Source organism: Rattus norvegicus, chromosome 15 (assembly GCF_036323735.1).
Source record: "Rattus norvegicus strain BN/NHsdMcwi chromosome 15, GRCr8, whole genome shotgun sequence".
Classification (NCBI taxonomy): domain Eukaryota; kingdom Metazoa; phylum Chordata; class Mammalia; order Rodentia; family Muridae; genus Rattus; species Rattus norvegicus.
In genome coordinates this window covers 40,829,912-40,846,811 of record NC_086033.1, presented here as the reverse complement: position 1 = coordinate 40,846,811, position 16,900 = coordinate 40,829,912, and the positions used below count along the sequence as shown (strand labels likewise).

The 16,900-nt window shown below is 46.1% G+C and overlaps 1 protein-coding gene across 4 annotated transcripts in view; it reads left to right on the top strand.

The window, feature by feature from the left end:
• The first annotated feature begins 1,348 nt into the window (after positions 1-1,348).
• Gucy1b2 (guanylate cyclase 1 soluble subunit beta 2) overlaps positions 1,349-16,900 on the top strand; it is a 70,557-nt gene continuing 55,005 nt past the window's right edge. Inside the window, exons 1-3 of one of the 4 annotated variants that reach the window (NM_001270711.1) lie at positions 1,349-1,434; positions 6,564-6,637; positions 15,548-15,642. In NM_001270711.1, the coding sequence (NP_001257640.1) occupies positions 1,432-1,434; positions 6,564-6,637; positions 15,548-15,642 (172 nt within the window). In that variant the 5' untranslated portion in view covers positions 1,349-1,431. Of the gene's footprint in view, positions 1,435-5,889; positions 6,282-6,563; positions 6,638-15,504; positions 15,643-16,900 lie in introns of those variants that run through there. The other 3 variants (XM_063273993.1, XM_008770741.4, NM_012770.2) reach the window with 3 other exon arrangements.

The following is a 16,900-nucleotide window of genomic DNA, read 5'->3' as shown; positions in this document are numbered from 1 at the left end:
GAAAAAGTCGAGGACAGAGGTGCCAAGGAACCTTTCTCAGGCAAGCCGCAGCTGGGTGGGCGAGGGCCGAGAGGAGAATGTGAGGGTCACCTTTTGCCCAGCTGGAGCTACTGAGACACACTGCCAGGTACCTACAGAAGTCGGTCTAGGCACTGATTTCAGTGAACCATCTCAGCCTCCTGCATGGTCGGGTTTGAGAGATGCTGTCTTAACTGTGAGCCCCATTTAAGTAGCTGTTGTGGCCCTCCACCCTGTGTACCCAGGATGTCTAGGAACTCTCTTCCTTCAGTTTGTTACATTTATTTATTGGTCATCTTACTTTCACACCACAGCTACCAGGTCGGCTGGAACAGCCTCTGGGGATACTTATGGGACCTGGTTAGTGGCTGGGTTTCTCATCTGTGACCCCAAGAAATACTCAGGAAGTAGATATCAGGCAACAGTTTACCTGGGTCTTCAACAGAGCAGTGATTCAGCGGAAGAGTAAAGTTTTCAGGCCCCGGTAGACTCCACATGATAACATTACAGGGTCGAGCTGGTTGAGGCAGGCATTTCTTGGATGATATCCAAAGCAGTTTAATCAGAAGCCTCCCAATAGACAGTATCCTGTAAGAGGCAGCCTTCCTGAGGGGTGTGTTGAAGCCAACTTCAGGCTTCTGGGAACCTGCTTATGACCTGACTTTCAGAAACAACCTTGCTGGGCTCAGTCCCTAGTGTCCTCAAGCCTCATGCTTCATGAAAAGTGACTTTGTCAAACAGAAGGCTGGAATTTCCGAATCTCAGAAAGAACCAGGCATGCCTTTGATCCTAGCACTCTGGAGGCAGAGACAGGTGGATCTCTGTGGGTTTATGAAGGCCTGGCCTACATAGTGAGTTCCAGGACAGACACAACTATTTAAAGACCCGGTCTCAAAGGAAAGGGAAGGTGGGATGGAGGGAGGGAGTGAGGGAGGGAGGGAAGAAAGAAAGGAAAGGAGAAAGAAAATAAGAAAGGAGGGAAGGAAGGAAGACACTTGAGGGTCTGGCAGGACTGGGACACACTTCCTTCAAGACCCACAACTTGCCACACACACAGGTGGTAAGGTAGTATGGCCAGCCCCAGAGTTCTGCTGCTCTCTGCTCCCTGGGGTACAGCCTCTGCGGGGACAGCATGGCACGGTTATTGGTTATTGTGTTGACACCTCAGGGGCATAGTTTGGGCTTCACACTCAACTCCTGGGAGAGCTTAGCATTGGAGATACTCGCCCCTGCGGTGGCAGGTGGCAATCCTGCCTGCTCCCAACAGGGGCAGCCCAGCTTTTACTCCCTGGGTAGGCCGAGGTTAGATCCTAGCTTCACTGCAGAGCACCTCGGTTGCTACAAGTCCACATCCAGAGACTTGGCAAGAAACTTGCTGTGCGGCTCCAGCCTGGAGACACATCGCTGGACACCATGGTAAGCAGCTGCCGGTGGCCTCTGTTCTGCTGAGACAGAGCCTCCCTGACCCCAGGCGTAGGCAACTTTATTCAGGTTTTTGACAAAAACAACCCCAAAGTAATATAACTCTAGATAGTTTGTAAAAGCCCAGGCGTGGCATTTCAAAAGAAAAGTGATTTCAGTTTCGAGTTAAAAGTCAAGCCAGTTTTACGAATCATAAACACTATCTGCCTTCCTAAGTCCATCGATTTCAAGGTCAGCCCGCCAGCTTGGCTCTCCTCTCTGCCACTGAGTATGGTCACTGGATCGCCTCACAGTCTGAGTCCTTCGTGTCCACCAATCCTGGCTACCTTATCATTAAAAATGTCAATCTGAGGTGCAATTCTTCTTTCCAGAAGAGTCCTAAAGCACCAGAAAATGACCATTGGGTCACAGTAGCAGCTGCCACCCACCAGCAAGCTCTGTCACGAGGCGGAGGGGCAGATTTTCAACAGAAACGAGGCATTCGCACTGTCTCAAGTTACCTTTAGCAAATATTTAGTAATTGCTGAGGAAATCGTGGTAGGCTTAGCGTAGAGGATCCCAGCAGCTCTACTGTAGCACATCCACCATCCCATGGTGCACTGTGACGGGGTGGATAGTGGAAGGTGATGTGGAGACGGGACGGGAAGCACAAGAAACACACATACACACACACACATACACATACACACACCCAAACCTATACACAAAATCAGAAACTGTAATACATAAACAAAAGACAAGAAAGATTAAAACTGCCCAAACAGAGCAATGTGGGACAAACTAAAACCAAAGCAAGCAAACAAACAAAGACAAATAAAACAAAACAAAAAAAAAAGAATCTACAAAAGCTCGTTTTGCGTTGGCCGTCTGCTGCTGAGCACGGTCTATCTCGGTTAATATGCCCAGCGATACTCCGTCGGAGAAAACTGGGTTTTCCTTTGTACCTGATGGTTGATTAGAAACCGTTCGGTTAAGGATGGGAACTTGTACCTACTTTATCCCCTCAGCTCTGGGACAAGAAAATTTAAAATATTCTTACATTTTTGGTTGTGAGCCTAGCCTTTAACCGCTGAGTCATCTTTCCAGCCCTCAAATATTCTTAAACAAAGAAAAATCCTTTGATAAAATTGCCACACCTTGTATTAATTATTCCAAATATGGAGCCCAGTCAATATTTTTGTTGGTTTTTTTAATACACGGTCTCTTGTAGCCCAGGCTGACCTTTAACTTATCACAGAGCTGACCTCGCACTTTTGATCCTCCTGCCTCCACTTTCCAAGTGCCAAGACTATAATCGTGCACTGCCATGCCTGGCTACGCAGTAGTAAGAATGGAACCCGGGGCTTTGTGCATGCTAGACAAGCACTCTACCAAGAAAGTCACAGTCTCATCCCCCAGTCAACGCTTCACGACATCTTCTCTCAGATAACATTTGCATTGGTTTGGATCTACGCTTGAGTGGAAGACACAACTGTTGACTTGTTGTCTCTATCAATCATTTCGATATCTTACTAAGAAACTGCTGGTTTTGCAAAGGCAAATATTATATACTAGACTAGATCTCACTTTGAATATAAAAAGTAAATTTCTTACCTATGAGACAGAATCGTATGTAGCCCAGGCTTGCCTTGCACACGGATGATCTTGAGCTTCTAGTCCTCCTTCTGTCTCCAGAGTGCTGGGATGACAGGCATAGACCATCATGCCCAGTTTCTGTGGGGGTTGAGATCAACCCCCAGCTCTCATGCATGCTTGGCAAGTACTCTCCAGAGTTGCCATGTCCCCAGCCCTTTGGTGCATACTCTGGGAGACATGGCTCTTGGCACTGACAGTTGTCATGTGCTTCTATCCTATCATGTCCTTTAGCTCCAGGAGGAGGAATCATTCTGATCCCCGTTGTGAGATGTCGAGAGGGACCAATGTCAAACAGTGGCAACTTTGGCTTAGCAATCAGCCTTGAAGGGGTGACTCCAGAACCACTTATGTACAACACAACAGCCCCTCCCCCATGCTGCCATCTACCAGATGCTCTAATCCCTTGCTTAGCTCATGGAGCAGACTAGGTTCATAGAAGTTAGACAATTTACCCCAACGCACTCAGTTCTAAAGTACAGGCAGAAACCCATGTGGCTCTAGAGCCTTTCCCTCTAAGTTCCAGGATTCTCCTGGCCTCACTGAAGCTGAATTTCAGGATGGAGTGTATACCCCAGTCGACAGATGGCAGTCACAGACAGTGGGAGAAGGATTCAGTTAGCCCTCACCATTTTGAGACAGCTTCACACTTCTTTCAAGCACAAGCCTTTCTCAGGTGTGCCTCAGGTAGGACCTGAGTATGTTCTGAAAGACTGGGATGGCCCAGGCCAGCAGGAAGCCCTGCTGACTTGTTGATCTGACTGGAATGCCATTCCGGAAGCAGTGCTTCAGAAAACAAGACTAAGGCTGGCCAGTGACTCTTGTCTATTTCCATGTAGACCTTTAGTGTCTATAACAGAATGACAAGGGTGTCCCCTGCAGATCGGAGAGCAGCAGTCCCAGCAGCCCTGGGCACACTGTGCATCAGCCTGTTGGCTGCTTTATACTTTTCCCAGCAGCAACATCTCCTGTCTGCAGCCAAGGAGAAGAACATACTCCTTTTTCTCTTTTTTCCTTCCCAAAAGCTGTGTGGTGCTGAGCTAGAATTCTGAGGGTTTGTGCAGACAAGGTCAGCACTCCCTCCAGAGTCCTGGCCAGAGCCGAGAACATGACCACAGGCCTTAGAGGCTGTGTGGGATTCTCTGTGACCTATGGGGTTGGGAACCCAGAGACTATCTATGTGAACCCCAGACACTGCTGACCATCAAAGACAAAAAGCTGCGCTACTGTCTTACCAAATCCAAGGTGTACTACCAAGCGCTTAAAACCCAGATAAGATGATGGGGCTCCAATCCAGAAGCTGTTGAGCACCTCTGAGCCTCAGTTTCCTTTGCTGTACACTGGTAAGTTTGGATGCAGATGGTGGCACAATGTTCTTACCTGATCCTGCATCCAGTTGTAAAGATTAATAGTTATGGTCTTTGTTAAGCTGGATTGGTTTGGAATACCTGGGGGTATTTAAGGATTTCTAGGAGTTCAGACTTGGGGCTTCAGTTATGCTCATTTTCTTAGTGTGTTTATTAAATACCTGCTGTGTGCCAGGTACTATCTTGGGACTTCAACCAGAATTTGGGGGAAATGATTCATGCATTGTATCTTATGGAGCTTATGATTTAGCAAAGGAAGAAGAGGGACCCCTGTCTGTCACAGGAGCCTGCATGGTGGCAGGTAGGGAGATGAGCCAAGGTTAGAGGAGTGTACACAAAGGTGAAGTGTGTACTTTATGTGTATGAGTGATTGGTGTCATGCTACGGTAAGAGCACATCTAGGGAAAGGCTGGGGGAGGGGAAGGGGTAAACATGACACTGTTGTGGGAATTGGAACTACAGCAGGACAGAGGTCTGTTTCCAGGGTAGGGTATGCCAGGGTGCCCTTCTGTGTTTGCTCTTTAAAATCTTTGTTACGGGGCTGGGAAGCTGGTTGAGTTGACAAACTGCTGGTTATACAAAGCGTAAGGTCCTGAGTTCAGATGTCCAGCACCTGTGTAAAAACCTGATGTATATGGGCCGGTGTTGGGGGACCTGTAATTCTAGCACTTGGAGATGGAGACAGGACAGTCTCTAGAGCTTGCTGGCTACCAGCTAGCCAATCAGTGAGCTCCACTGATCAGTGAGAGACCACATCTGAAAACATAGGTGGAGAAGTGGTTGAGAACTGTACTATGCAACTTTGACCTCTGCTCTACACACACACACACACACACACACACACACACACACACACACACACACACACACAGAGACAGAGACACAGAGACACAGAGACACAGAGACACAGAGACACAGAGACACAGAGACACACAGAGAGAGACAGAGACACACAGAGAGAGACAGAGACACAGACAGAAACAATGACAAAGACAGAGACACGGACAGAGACATAGAGATAGAGACACCGAGTCACAGACACACACCATGCACAAACAGAAGCACACATACACACCACACACACACACACACACACACACACACACACACAGACCCCCTATGGTGAGGACTCTGATGGTGCATCACAGAACCTGAGAAATGAAGGCAGGTCATTTCTGAGTACATAAAGTTTGAGTCCAGCCTGGATTAGAGGAGACCCTGACTCAAAAACCTAAAATAAGGAACAGAAACACTCTGTAAGAGTCCAGATATATGCAGTCAACTTCCAGCCAGACAGTGAGAAATAAAAAGATCCTTCGCTTTTGGTAGAAAACTTCTAGAACTCAGGTCATTTGGCCTGAATTCATGCCTGGGGTAGGGGCCCAGGAGTTGAGGAGGGTAGTGTGGCTGAATGCATTGGGCATAACTGAGCACTAAAGAGAGGTGCTTAGGAGCCCTTCCTCCAGCTCTGCTGGAGCAAAGAAGACAACAGAGGAGGAGGGAGCCTATTGGAAACTTCTCCCTGTTTCTCTGTGTTATCTTTTGGGGAGTGAGACTTGGGGTAGAGTCAGGTTCACCCTTCCAGTGTTATCCTTTTCTCTCCTTCTCTTCCTTCTCTCCCTCCTCCATCTCCTCTTCTCTTTCTTCATTCCAGTGAGGGAACCCAGGCTTTTGCACAGACCAGGCAAGTGCTCAAACACTGAGCCATACCTCTGCTCGTCTTCCTCAGTCTGTACTGTTGGTTCCTTTTTCCTCCGCTGTTTGCTTCCTGAACACATACCCTGACCTAGATTCATTTTTATAAAGAAAACAATGTGTCTTTTCACTTCTCTTTGGAACCTGGTAAGAAGCATGTGCCCTGGGGTTCCCAATGTCTGATACAATGATTCGAACCCCCTCATCTAACCAACAACCTCCTATTTAAAGTGGGATCCCCTGGAGAAGGAAGCACCTTCTCAACGTGGTGTGATTGGAACTCCAGCTCACAGGGTTGCTGTGTGCGTGCCATCAGCTGCAGGCAGCTCAGCTTTCTTTCCACCAGGATAGAGAACCCCGGAAAAAACCTCAGACAGGTCTATCGTGGTGTGCTTCATTCTCCAAAGTCTTTCTTCTTTTGTGTTCTAGTATGGATTCATCAACACCTGCCTGCAGTCTCTTGTGACAGAGAAATTTGGTGAGGAGACATGGGAGAAGCTGAAGTAAGTAAAAATGAATCCAGGTCAGGGTATGTTAGTACCCCTGGTGCTGCTGGCTTGCCTTTGTTTTGAATAGCTCTAGTGTTTTGCTGACTTGACTGAGACAGTTGAATGGGTGACTGTACTACTTGAACTCTCAGTGAGGTTTAGTGACTAAGACATCAACTGTACATGCCTTAAATGCAGTAGCTAGACAAAGAAGACTCCTTAACCCATAACTGGGTTCTGTTTGTCCATGCGCATGTATGTGTGCATGTATAAAGTGTGTGGGTGCATGTGTGTTTGTGTGCATGCGGAGGCCAGGGGTCACCATTAGAGGCCTTCCTCAGTCAACCTCTACTATCTTGTTTGAGACAGGGTCTCTCGCTGAACCTGGATTTGGCTAGACTAGCTGGCCAACAAGTTCTAGGGATGTGCCTGCTTCTGCCTTCCCCCAACCCCAGGCTGGGGTGACAGACATGGACCACCATGCCCTGCTTTTATGTGGGTATTAGGTACTCAAACTTAGGTCCTCAGCTGTGTGACAAGCACTTCACTGGCTAAGTCATCTTCTCCGCCCCACATATGTTCTCTATCTCTAATTTATGAGCAAACTTCCATTTGTGCTCTCTCTCTCTCTCTCTCTCTCTCTCTCTCTCTCTCGTTTATGTGTGTGTGTGTGTGTGTGTGTGTGTGTGTGTGTGTGTGTATGTGTGTGTTTCTCTTTTTATGCCTCTGTCTCTCTACCTCTTGCCCTTCCTCTCCTAAAAACTTAGGGCCTTGGGCCATGCTAGGCTCTTGACACTGGACTACACTCATCTTCTGTTGTTCATAATCACTGATGAGAAAGCAAATCATGTGTTGGGGGGGAGGGGAGAGAGAAGGAGAGACACTAGGAATTGACAGTCTTGAGTGCACTAGACCAGCATGCACCTCCTAAACCACCGCCTCCCTCCTTACATGTTTTTAGATCGTTTTCAGTTTTCCCTTCCTGACCCCATCTGGTAGATTTATTTTTTTTTAAATTCTGTCATTTACATCTCCAAATAATCTTTCGTTTGATTTCTGTAATCTTCCTGGCTCTACATCTTCCAGTGTTACAGACTGGGGCCTGAAGTTCTCAGAAATCACCTAGTTCTATAGAGAGAAATGAGTTAAAAACTGCGGAAGATGATTGACTTCCTCAGTTAATCAAGAACAGCTGAATTAAGATAATTAGGCAAAGCTCTGCTGATTCAGTCCCCAGAGATTTTACATGACAATAGCCAATCCTGGTTAAGATGCAGAGAAATGGGAACTTGCCCGTTGGCACTGGCACTCTATGCAGCCCCATGAACCAAAAGCTACGGGAATGAGCACATGCTCTGACACTGGAAGAAAGCTGGTGACATATGATCTTATCCTAAACCACACGTATGCACATACATGTGGAGGAAGTGATGGCAACACATTCTCTAGCCTAGGCCATGTCTCTGGGTGCAAGCAGAGAGCATCTCTGTGAACTCGCATTTGCTGACCGCCGTCAGTATGTCTGGTGCTGGGAAAAAACGCCGCAGGGTTAATGAATCTAATAAATCACTCCCCCAGATGATGTCACCATCCGCAGAGACCTTACCTTACAGACCTGGAATGCAGAAAGCCGGCGTCACAGGTCCACATCCCTTGGGGACACTGAGATCATTTGTCTTGCTACACAATGGTCAGGCAGGAGTCACTTAAAGCTCTATGCCCCTCTATCTCCCTCTGGCTTTATCTATGCCTAGCATGGTCAGCCTCAGGAGGAAGATAAGAGAGAGAGCAGGCTCTTGAAGTCTGTGAGGTGCACACTGCAGTAGCTTGGCGAACCTCTCTGAGAAGCGATCATTGATATTCCCAGAAGTCACAGCACTTGCCTATGAGTCTGTATAGCGGTGGGCCCAGGGCTACAGTCAATGGAGGGTCAAAGGTCAGAAATATGATTTACAGTCTGCCTGGCCCCAGCACAGTACCTAACCACTCAGCGAATCAGGTGTTTCACCGTAAAAGAACGATCACTGCGTGTGGGCTGTGGGAAGTGTTAGGAGATGTGTAAGTCGGACACCTGAAAAGGTGCTCAGTCAGAAGCAAGCATTCAGTGCTGCCACAGGAGGCATGGCTTGATGTCGGCTTATTTTCCTGGGATCTGGAGGTGGAGGGACTGTGGAGCGTGTGTCTATGAGCCACGTGTCCCCTTTTCCTGAATCTCTGATTCTGTATGGGAGAGGAATAACACACCTGTCCTCTGGAGTGGTGGAGGCTGAGAGGAACAGCACATCCTGAGGAATCTTGGAGGAACCCCACCGTTCTCCCCTCCTCCAAAGCACGGGTATGGCAGGAAGCAACCGCATTCAACATTGTTAGAAACTGTTCTGCTGGCCCGCTTACTGTCACCACGGCTCCCTCCTTGCCATAATCTGGCTTCCTAAGACCAGCATGAGTCAATGGACTCCTCTCAGCCTGCTCTCCCTGGTGCTCAGTGTGGGCCACCATAAGCCAGCAAGGAGCAAAGATGGATTTTTGGTCCATTGCTCTGTATCATCTCATTTCTCGTTTAGGATTCAGCTCAGCTGCCATCGTCAGTTCTGCTTTGGAAGAAGGAAATTGCTGAAAACAACCAGGAGTTTGCTGAGGTCTCAGAGGCAAGCTCCGTGTTTTACTCTACCTACAGCGGGCATCTGAGACGGCCTGTCTAAGGCAGACCTTGCACCCTCTCTCCCATCATAAAGCTGTTGTATTGATAGCATGGCCACTGACTGGCACTCAGCTTGACTGAACATCCCAAATTCAAGACAGAAGTGGGTTTTCATGTACGAAATAACAGAAAGACTTTCCTTCTTTGGACCTTCGGTGTGACCTCACTAGAAGGCTCATGCTGGTTTTTTGTGTCATCTCCTGCTCTGTCATCTGGATGGACTCCAAATGATAAAGGACATTAAGAGGATCATGGGATAATTGGTTGATCGTCAACCTGCTTGTATTAAAAAAAGAATGTATAGCGCATGACTGAGGCATACTTTTGGGTGTGTCTGTGAGGGTATCTCCAGAAAGGATTAATGGAGAGAAAATCCACCCTGAGTGTGGTCGGTGCTGTGCCCTGAGCTAGAGACAATGCTAGGAAGAAGCCTGCGGATGGGACATTTTCATCCATCTCCCTCTGCTTCCTGATTGGCCCCCGTGTGAGCAAGCTCCCATTTCCGTGCCTTCCCCTGCTATGGCGGACTGCTGCCTCTTGGACTAGGATCAAGGGCAAGCTACATTGTGTTGGGCATCGGGTCACCGCAATGAGAAAGAAAAGTTCTAAGATAGCACACAAGCCTGCAGGGGGAGGTTGAAGAAGCACCACCAGGAGCAGAGGACCTGGCAAGACAATAGTCAGGGATCGTGTCACCTGGTTTTAGTGCTTTCATTTTAGTGTGTCTGTTTAATATGGGCATGTGGGTATGCTCGTATGGTCAGAACTAACTAGACATTTACGTGATTGCCCTGGGAAAGCCAAGAGTAAGATATATCCAATACGCTCAGCTATGAAACTAGATTCATTTAGGGAATACTATTAAAAAGAACTCCATAATACAAAAAACGCAGCTTATAAACACAAACTGAAACGAAGCCAAGATTATTTGCTGCGCCAAAGGATCTGCTTTGGGCTATGTTTAAACAACAAACTCCCTAGTGCTTTTAAGGCAGAATTTTTGCTGAAAGGGGGAAAAAAGCCATCAATTCCCATACAAAATTTAAGAAGAAATGATTAGGCAAAGTGAACTATGTCTCCAGACGTTATGACATAGATTTTATTTTATATGAAATAATCAGAAACAGATGTGTGTCCTCCTCCACTTGCCTTGCTGATTTCCCTCTCATAGAGTCTAGATTTATAGGTTTTTAATTCTCAGCCACCCTTTTGTAACCTCCTGCCTTAAACCTCAACAGCAGAGGCGACTAATGGGCTGGGAAGAGTTGGACCTTCAGGGTGAGCTGCACCTCCTTGTTTTGCCCAGATTTCTCACCGGTTGAGCTAGGCCACTTTCTCCACTATGTCTGTGTGCGCTCACCCCCAAGCATGTGCTGAGCAGAGGTACAGGCACTGGGCAGGGTAGTCACGAGAAGACACAGGGACTGAGCCAGGGAGTGGATCCTAGTGTGAGAAACAGAAGGCAAACAAGCAAATAAATGAACTTTCTGATTGCTCAGAGCCATGCAAACGTAGAGCATTTGAAAGAAACGGAGGAAGATGCAGATTTCCCTGCGGTAGCTGTACGGTCTCTGCATAGACGTAATGTATGAACTGGCAAGAAGGAGTCAACCCTGGGTCATACACGTGTGTTGCTTCGGGAAGAGGGGACAACAAGTACAAAGGGCCTGGGGTGAGCTGAACTTGGTGGAACATAACCAGACTGCAGTATCAAACTTGTGCTGCGTGACAGGAGACAACAGTAGAGGCGTTGTTAGGGACCAGAGCATCCATGCATGTAGAAGGAAGGGAGACAATGAGTTTTCCTTCTAGTAGGCATGGCTAACAGAAGACCCTGGGACTCTTCATACTCACCTGCAAGAGAGGAGGATAAATGGTCCTTGTGAGGTATTCATCAGAGAAGACTTCTCAGAGATGACTTAAGCCAATAGAAAGTCTTTATTAACTGGTCAGTGACTACACTAGGTGTTCAAGATCCCAGTGTGGCCCCGAGCCTTTCTCAGGAGGAGCTCATAAGCACAAAATCCACGTTCTGGGTTGACACACTTCAGTTAACAAGAGCAGTTAGCTTGAAACAGAACTGTAGAAGTCAAAAGCAAAGGTTAGTGTGTTTAGCCTTTTCTAGAACTTTGGACTTTGGACCAGGTCTTTGTTTTAGATTTGGCAAGTGAGTTTTGGCAGGTGGTGCTGTCTGTATACTGAGTTTTACAGCCTGAATGGTACTTCTACCATGGCGTCAGTTGTGCTGAGGTCTCAGGGCCTACTAAGGTCTGGGGTCCTGTTACAGTTCTCTTTTCATCCACTTAGGAATACCCAAGGGCCTCATAGGTGAGGTAGTTAACACATCTTGGGACTTCAGGATTTTGCTTGTAAAAAAGATTATTAATATTTTGTATGGATTAGTAAATGTTGGAAATTAATATGGAGGCAGTTATTCTTTGACCAGCCAGTTCCCCAAATAATCACACAGAGGCTTTTTACTTTTTACTTCAAAGCTTAGGCCTTGGCTAGGCGTACTCTTGACTAGCCCATCTAAGTTGACCTGACCAGCAAGTCCCGTCCAGCCTGTCCAGCCACATGGCATGTTATGCCTTCCAGGCCAGTAGTCATGTCTGTCTCCCATCTGTCTCCTGGTGAAAGCCTTCTGCTTTCTTCTTCTCAGAATTCTTTCCTCCCTCCCAGGAAGTCCTGCCTATCTCTCTCTACGACTCAATCACAGGCATTGGCCTTTTATTGACCAATTAACCAGGGGAGCAAAGTTTGTACAAAAAAAAGCAGATCTAGGGGTGCAGAATTTAGCATTTGAATACATAGCAGCACCAGACCAACCTCAACAAGGACCAGCCATCTACTTCGTGAGGTACAGTTTAAAGGGGCCAATTTATGTACCCAGGGGACCCCAGGAACGAGGAAATAGAAGACAGTGGGCTTTCCACACCCCTATGCACACATGTTCCTGCCTCTTTCTATGCCCCTCTTTTTTCCCCCTAAACTTTCCTACATTCTCTCTAAACCAGTGGTTCTCAACCTTACTAACGCTGTAAGCCTCTAATATAGTCCCTTATGTCGTGGTGAACCCTAACCATAAAAGTATGTTCACTGCCACTTCATAACGTTTCCTACTCTTACGAATTGCAATGTTAATATCTGAGTTTTCTGATGTTCTTAGGTGACCCCTGTGAAAGGGTTGGTCATTCACCAAGGAATCACAACCCACAGGTTAAAAAACACTGCGTTAGACTCAAGTGGCCACCATTGTCAGGCTGGCTCGGTCTTCCTGTACCCATGTTCCTGGTGGCTGAGACAGACCCTTAATGGGTCATCCTTGGTTAGGAGTCAGGACAGACTTGACAGGTCAGGGCCCTAAGCAGTGATAAGCACTGCTCCAAGACTGGCAGATGTTCCCTACACTAGAGACAAAGGCACAGAGAGTGGCGGGTGGCTGGGGATTCAGATGAAGTAGAATGGAAAATGGTCAAATGAACTGTAGGTGTCCAAATGGCTTTGGAGCCAAAGTCTATCAATTAGGGAAAGAGGTGAATCAGGATATAGGTCTTCTCTCTAGATCTGAGGCTCTTAAAGAGGGGCTCATGGATCTACTAGGGAGGGCCTCAGAGCTCTCTGAAGTCATCTGTTAAAGTATTATGGTATCTATGTACATGACTATCCAAGTATTTCTGGGAGAAAGGTGCACAGTACTCATCAGAATCCTCAAGACTTCTAAGACTTAAGTGCGTCCATAGCCCCTTCCTGTGCATCCTGGGAGGTGCCCAGCTAAACAGAAAGAATTTAAGCACCCCAACATCTAACATAACAGACATCCTTTCAAACACACATGGTCCCTAACCTATTTTGACACAAAAACATAGCTCTTACCTGAAAACAACTAAGAAGTAGATTATTCTGGAAGTCAAGTATGAGTGACCACTGTTCAGGTTACCCTGAAGATCATAACCTGGTGTAGTGACACTCATCAGGTTTCTATAGTTACCAAAGGAGAAAAGTCATAACTCAAGGAACTTCACAAGTACATTGGTAGGAAGATTGGGTAGGCAGGTTAGTAGAGACATTTTTTTCCTTACAAAGATGCTGTGTTCTGCAGGGGATTCACATAACAATTTAATCTTACTGTGAAACAGGCCTTACGTTATAGCATTGCTCAACTTTAAGCTAAGCAAAAGTTCTGAGTACATTTAAGCTAGGCTTGGCTAATCTGAGGTAATCAGTTAGTTGGTTATATCAAATGTATTTGGGATTTAATGATATCTTTCCATTCACAGTGCATTTATTGAGATTGTTTTCACCATCAAAAGTCAAGAAATACCTTGTCTTATTTAGATGTAATAGTTAACTTGACAAAGCCTCAAGTCATCTGAGAAAAGAGAACTAAGGGACTGCATAGATCAGACTGCTGTGGGTCTGTTGTTGGGGGTTTATCTCCATTGTTAATTGACTTAAGGGGTCCAGCCCACTGCAGGCAGCATCATTCCCTACCCAGGCTATCTGAACATGTTAGCTTAGCCTGAGCCTGTGAGTGAGCCAGTGTGCAGCATTCCTTCATGGTTCCTGCCCCCATCTTCCTTCTTCAGTTCCTGCCCTGACATCAATGTGGCCAGAGAATTTTGGGTGGGGAATCCAGTTTCCAAAACATTGTATCGACACATTTGAGTGTGTAGGAAAATGTAAAGGCATAGCTCATTTTATATAACTATATGTAAAGTAGAATACACACACATACCACACACACACACATACCACACACACACACATACCACACACACACACACACACACACACACACACCACACACACACACATACCACATACACACATACACACCACACACACACATACACACCACACACACACATACCACACACATACACACACACATACACACATATACATACCACACACACACACATACCACACATACACACACCACACACACAAACCACATACACACATACACACCATACACACACACATACCACACATACACACACCACGCACACAAGCCACATACACACATACACACCATACACACACACATACCACACATACACACACATACACACACATACATACCACACACACACACCACACACACACACACCACACACACACATACCACACACACATACCACACACACACACACATACACACACACATACCACACATACACACACCACACACACACACCAAACACACACACACACCACACACACATACCACATACACACATACATACCACACACACACACACATACACACACACATACACACACACATACCACACATACACACACCACACACACACACCAAACACACACACACACCACACACACATACCACATACACACATACATACCACACACACACACACATACACACACACACATACACATACACACACACATACCACACACACACACACACATATGCTGGTACAGCATGATAGCAAATTCAAGGTCTGTGGGAACTACAGACAGAGTTCAAGGTCACCATAACAAGTTAGTGGTGCTTTGCCTCATAATGAGGGTGATCCCAGACTCAGTCCTCAGCAACAAGAAAGAGGGGCTATCTTATATTTCTTCTCTGTAATGATCTTACAGTATCCACTGAATGTGAAATTTTCATTACATTTTTATAGCGAGCTTTTGGTCCTTTCTCTGTACTTTGATTTATGCAGAAGTGCAAATGATCGTGTGTGGCCCAAGTTTGAGGAGTGTGTAAGTGGAAACAGAGTAAATACACGGTGAATGTAAACCTAACCTGTAGTCTGTTAGCATTTAAGGAAGCCCAGTACAGAAAGAACAAGCAGAGCATGGCACTAAACAGAAGTGTAAGCAACAGACTTATTCAGAAGAATGAATAATAAAATTTAAGGCTGATGGCTAACAAAAATGCCCGAGCCAGAGTTGTTTACTCTTAGTCTAACTCAGTGTCTGGCTGGCCAGACTTTGTCCCCCCTCACATGGGCAGTGACAGCAGGGAGGGGTGGTGACTGTAACCTCAGGCAGCAGTAACCCTCCTCCCGCCTTCTATAAAGGAGTGTGGGGACTGTATCGTCTAAATTAGGGTCTTGCCTGTTACGTTCTGGTTCATAAGTCCCTGTGGTACAAGTGGAGAGACCACTTCAGCAAAGTGGAGAACAGCCCATTTCACATGGGGATTGAGCTCCAGTGGCTGAGTGATCAACTATACTCGATGTATCTTCCAGGGCTTCTGCAGAAGTGCAAGATGTCTTCATGACCTACACCGTGTATGATGACATCATCACCATTAAGCTCATCCAAGAAGCCTGCAAGGTTCTGGGTAAGTCCAAAAAGGCTTGTTTGGGTTTCGTAAGTTTGCCAGAAAAGCAAAAAACCACAGCTAATTCTTCTCACTCACAGTTGTTCTGCTATGACGTTGCTGTAGACAATGAAGTAGATTTCGTCTCCTAGAGGAAATAGCTCAGTTCACGGGTCTCTAGTTACAATCTGTGACAAGCAATCAATGTGTAATGTCATTTTTGTGGGCTTCTGTTTACACACACACACACACACACACACACACACACACACACACAATTTGCTGTCTTGTTGGGTCTTGTTTTGTGGAGTCCTGTCGAGCAGTTTGATCAGTTTTCTGTTCTCTGCTAAAGGGAACATTCTAGAGCTTAACAGGAGGACTCAGTTCTATCCTATCAGCTGTTTGATTTTATAGAATTTCCTTGAGAGGAGAGTCTTCTCCTCAGGAAAGAACAGTATACCCCAGGAGAAGCCAGTGTGAGCTGGGAGAAGCCAGTGTAGCCATGAGGCAGCATGCAGAATGCTCAGTGGCTTCAGCAAATGCGATTGAATGTTGCTGGACCTGAGAGGCAGGTTAAATGTCTGAATGACGTTCCTTAAAATTAGAGACAGGCTTTGCTTGCTCTTCACTTCAAATGGCTGTGGATAAAATTAATAATAATCTCTGAGTCCTGCAATATAGCTGTCTGCAATATAGCTCAGAGGCCAAATCTGGGACCCTATCCGGTTTTGTAAATAAGGTTTTATGGAAACGCAGACATGCCCATTTGTTTACATGTTGTCTATATGTCTTTTGTGGTATATTGTTAAAATTGAGTTGGCCCAATGGAATCTGTTACACATTGTGATGCTTAAAGTGTTCCACAAATACCTTTTAGAGAAAAGGTCTGTCATTTCATAGTCCAGAGAACAGATCACCAATAAATATCTTGTTTCTGAAGGATATTTGTCTGTCTGTCTGTCTGTCTGTCTATCTATCTATCTATCCATCCATCTATGATTCTGAGCTAAGAGCTGCTATGGACTGAACTGTGTCATGACAAAGTTCATGTCTTGAGATGTTGTCTGCCAGGGTATTTAGAAAATAACTAGGCTTAGATGTGAAGTGTCCCTCTAAGAATTGACACTAGAGACTAACCCTGTCTCTTCTTTCACATGAGGGTAGGGCAGAGATAAAGTTCTGTGGTTAAAGCCATGCCTGTGCCATGCTGTTACAAAATGCCCTTATAGACAAAAAACTCTTAACGAGTATCTAGATCTTTAGAATGATATAGAATATT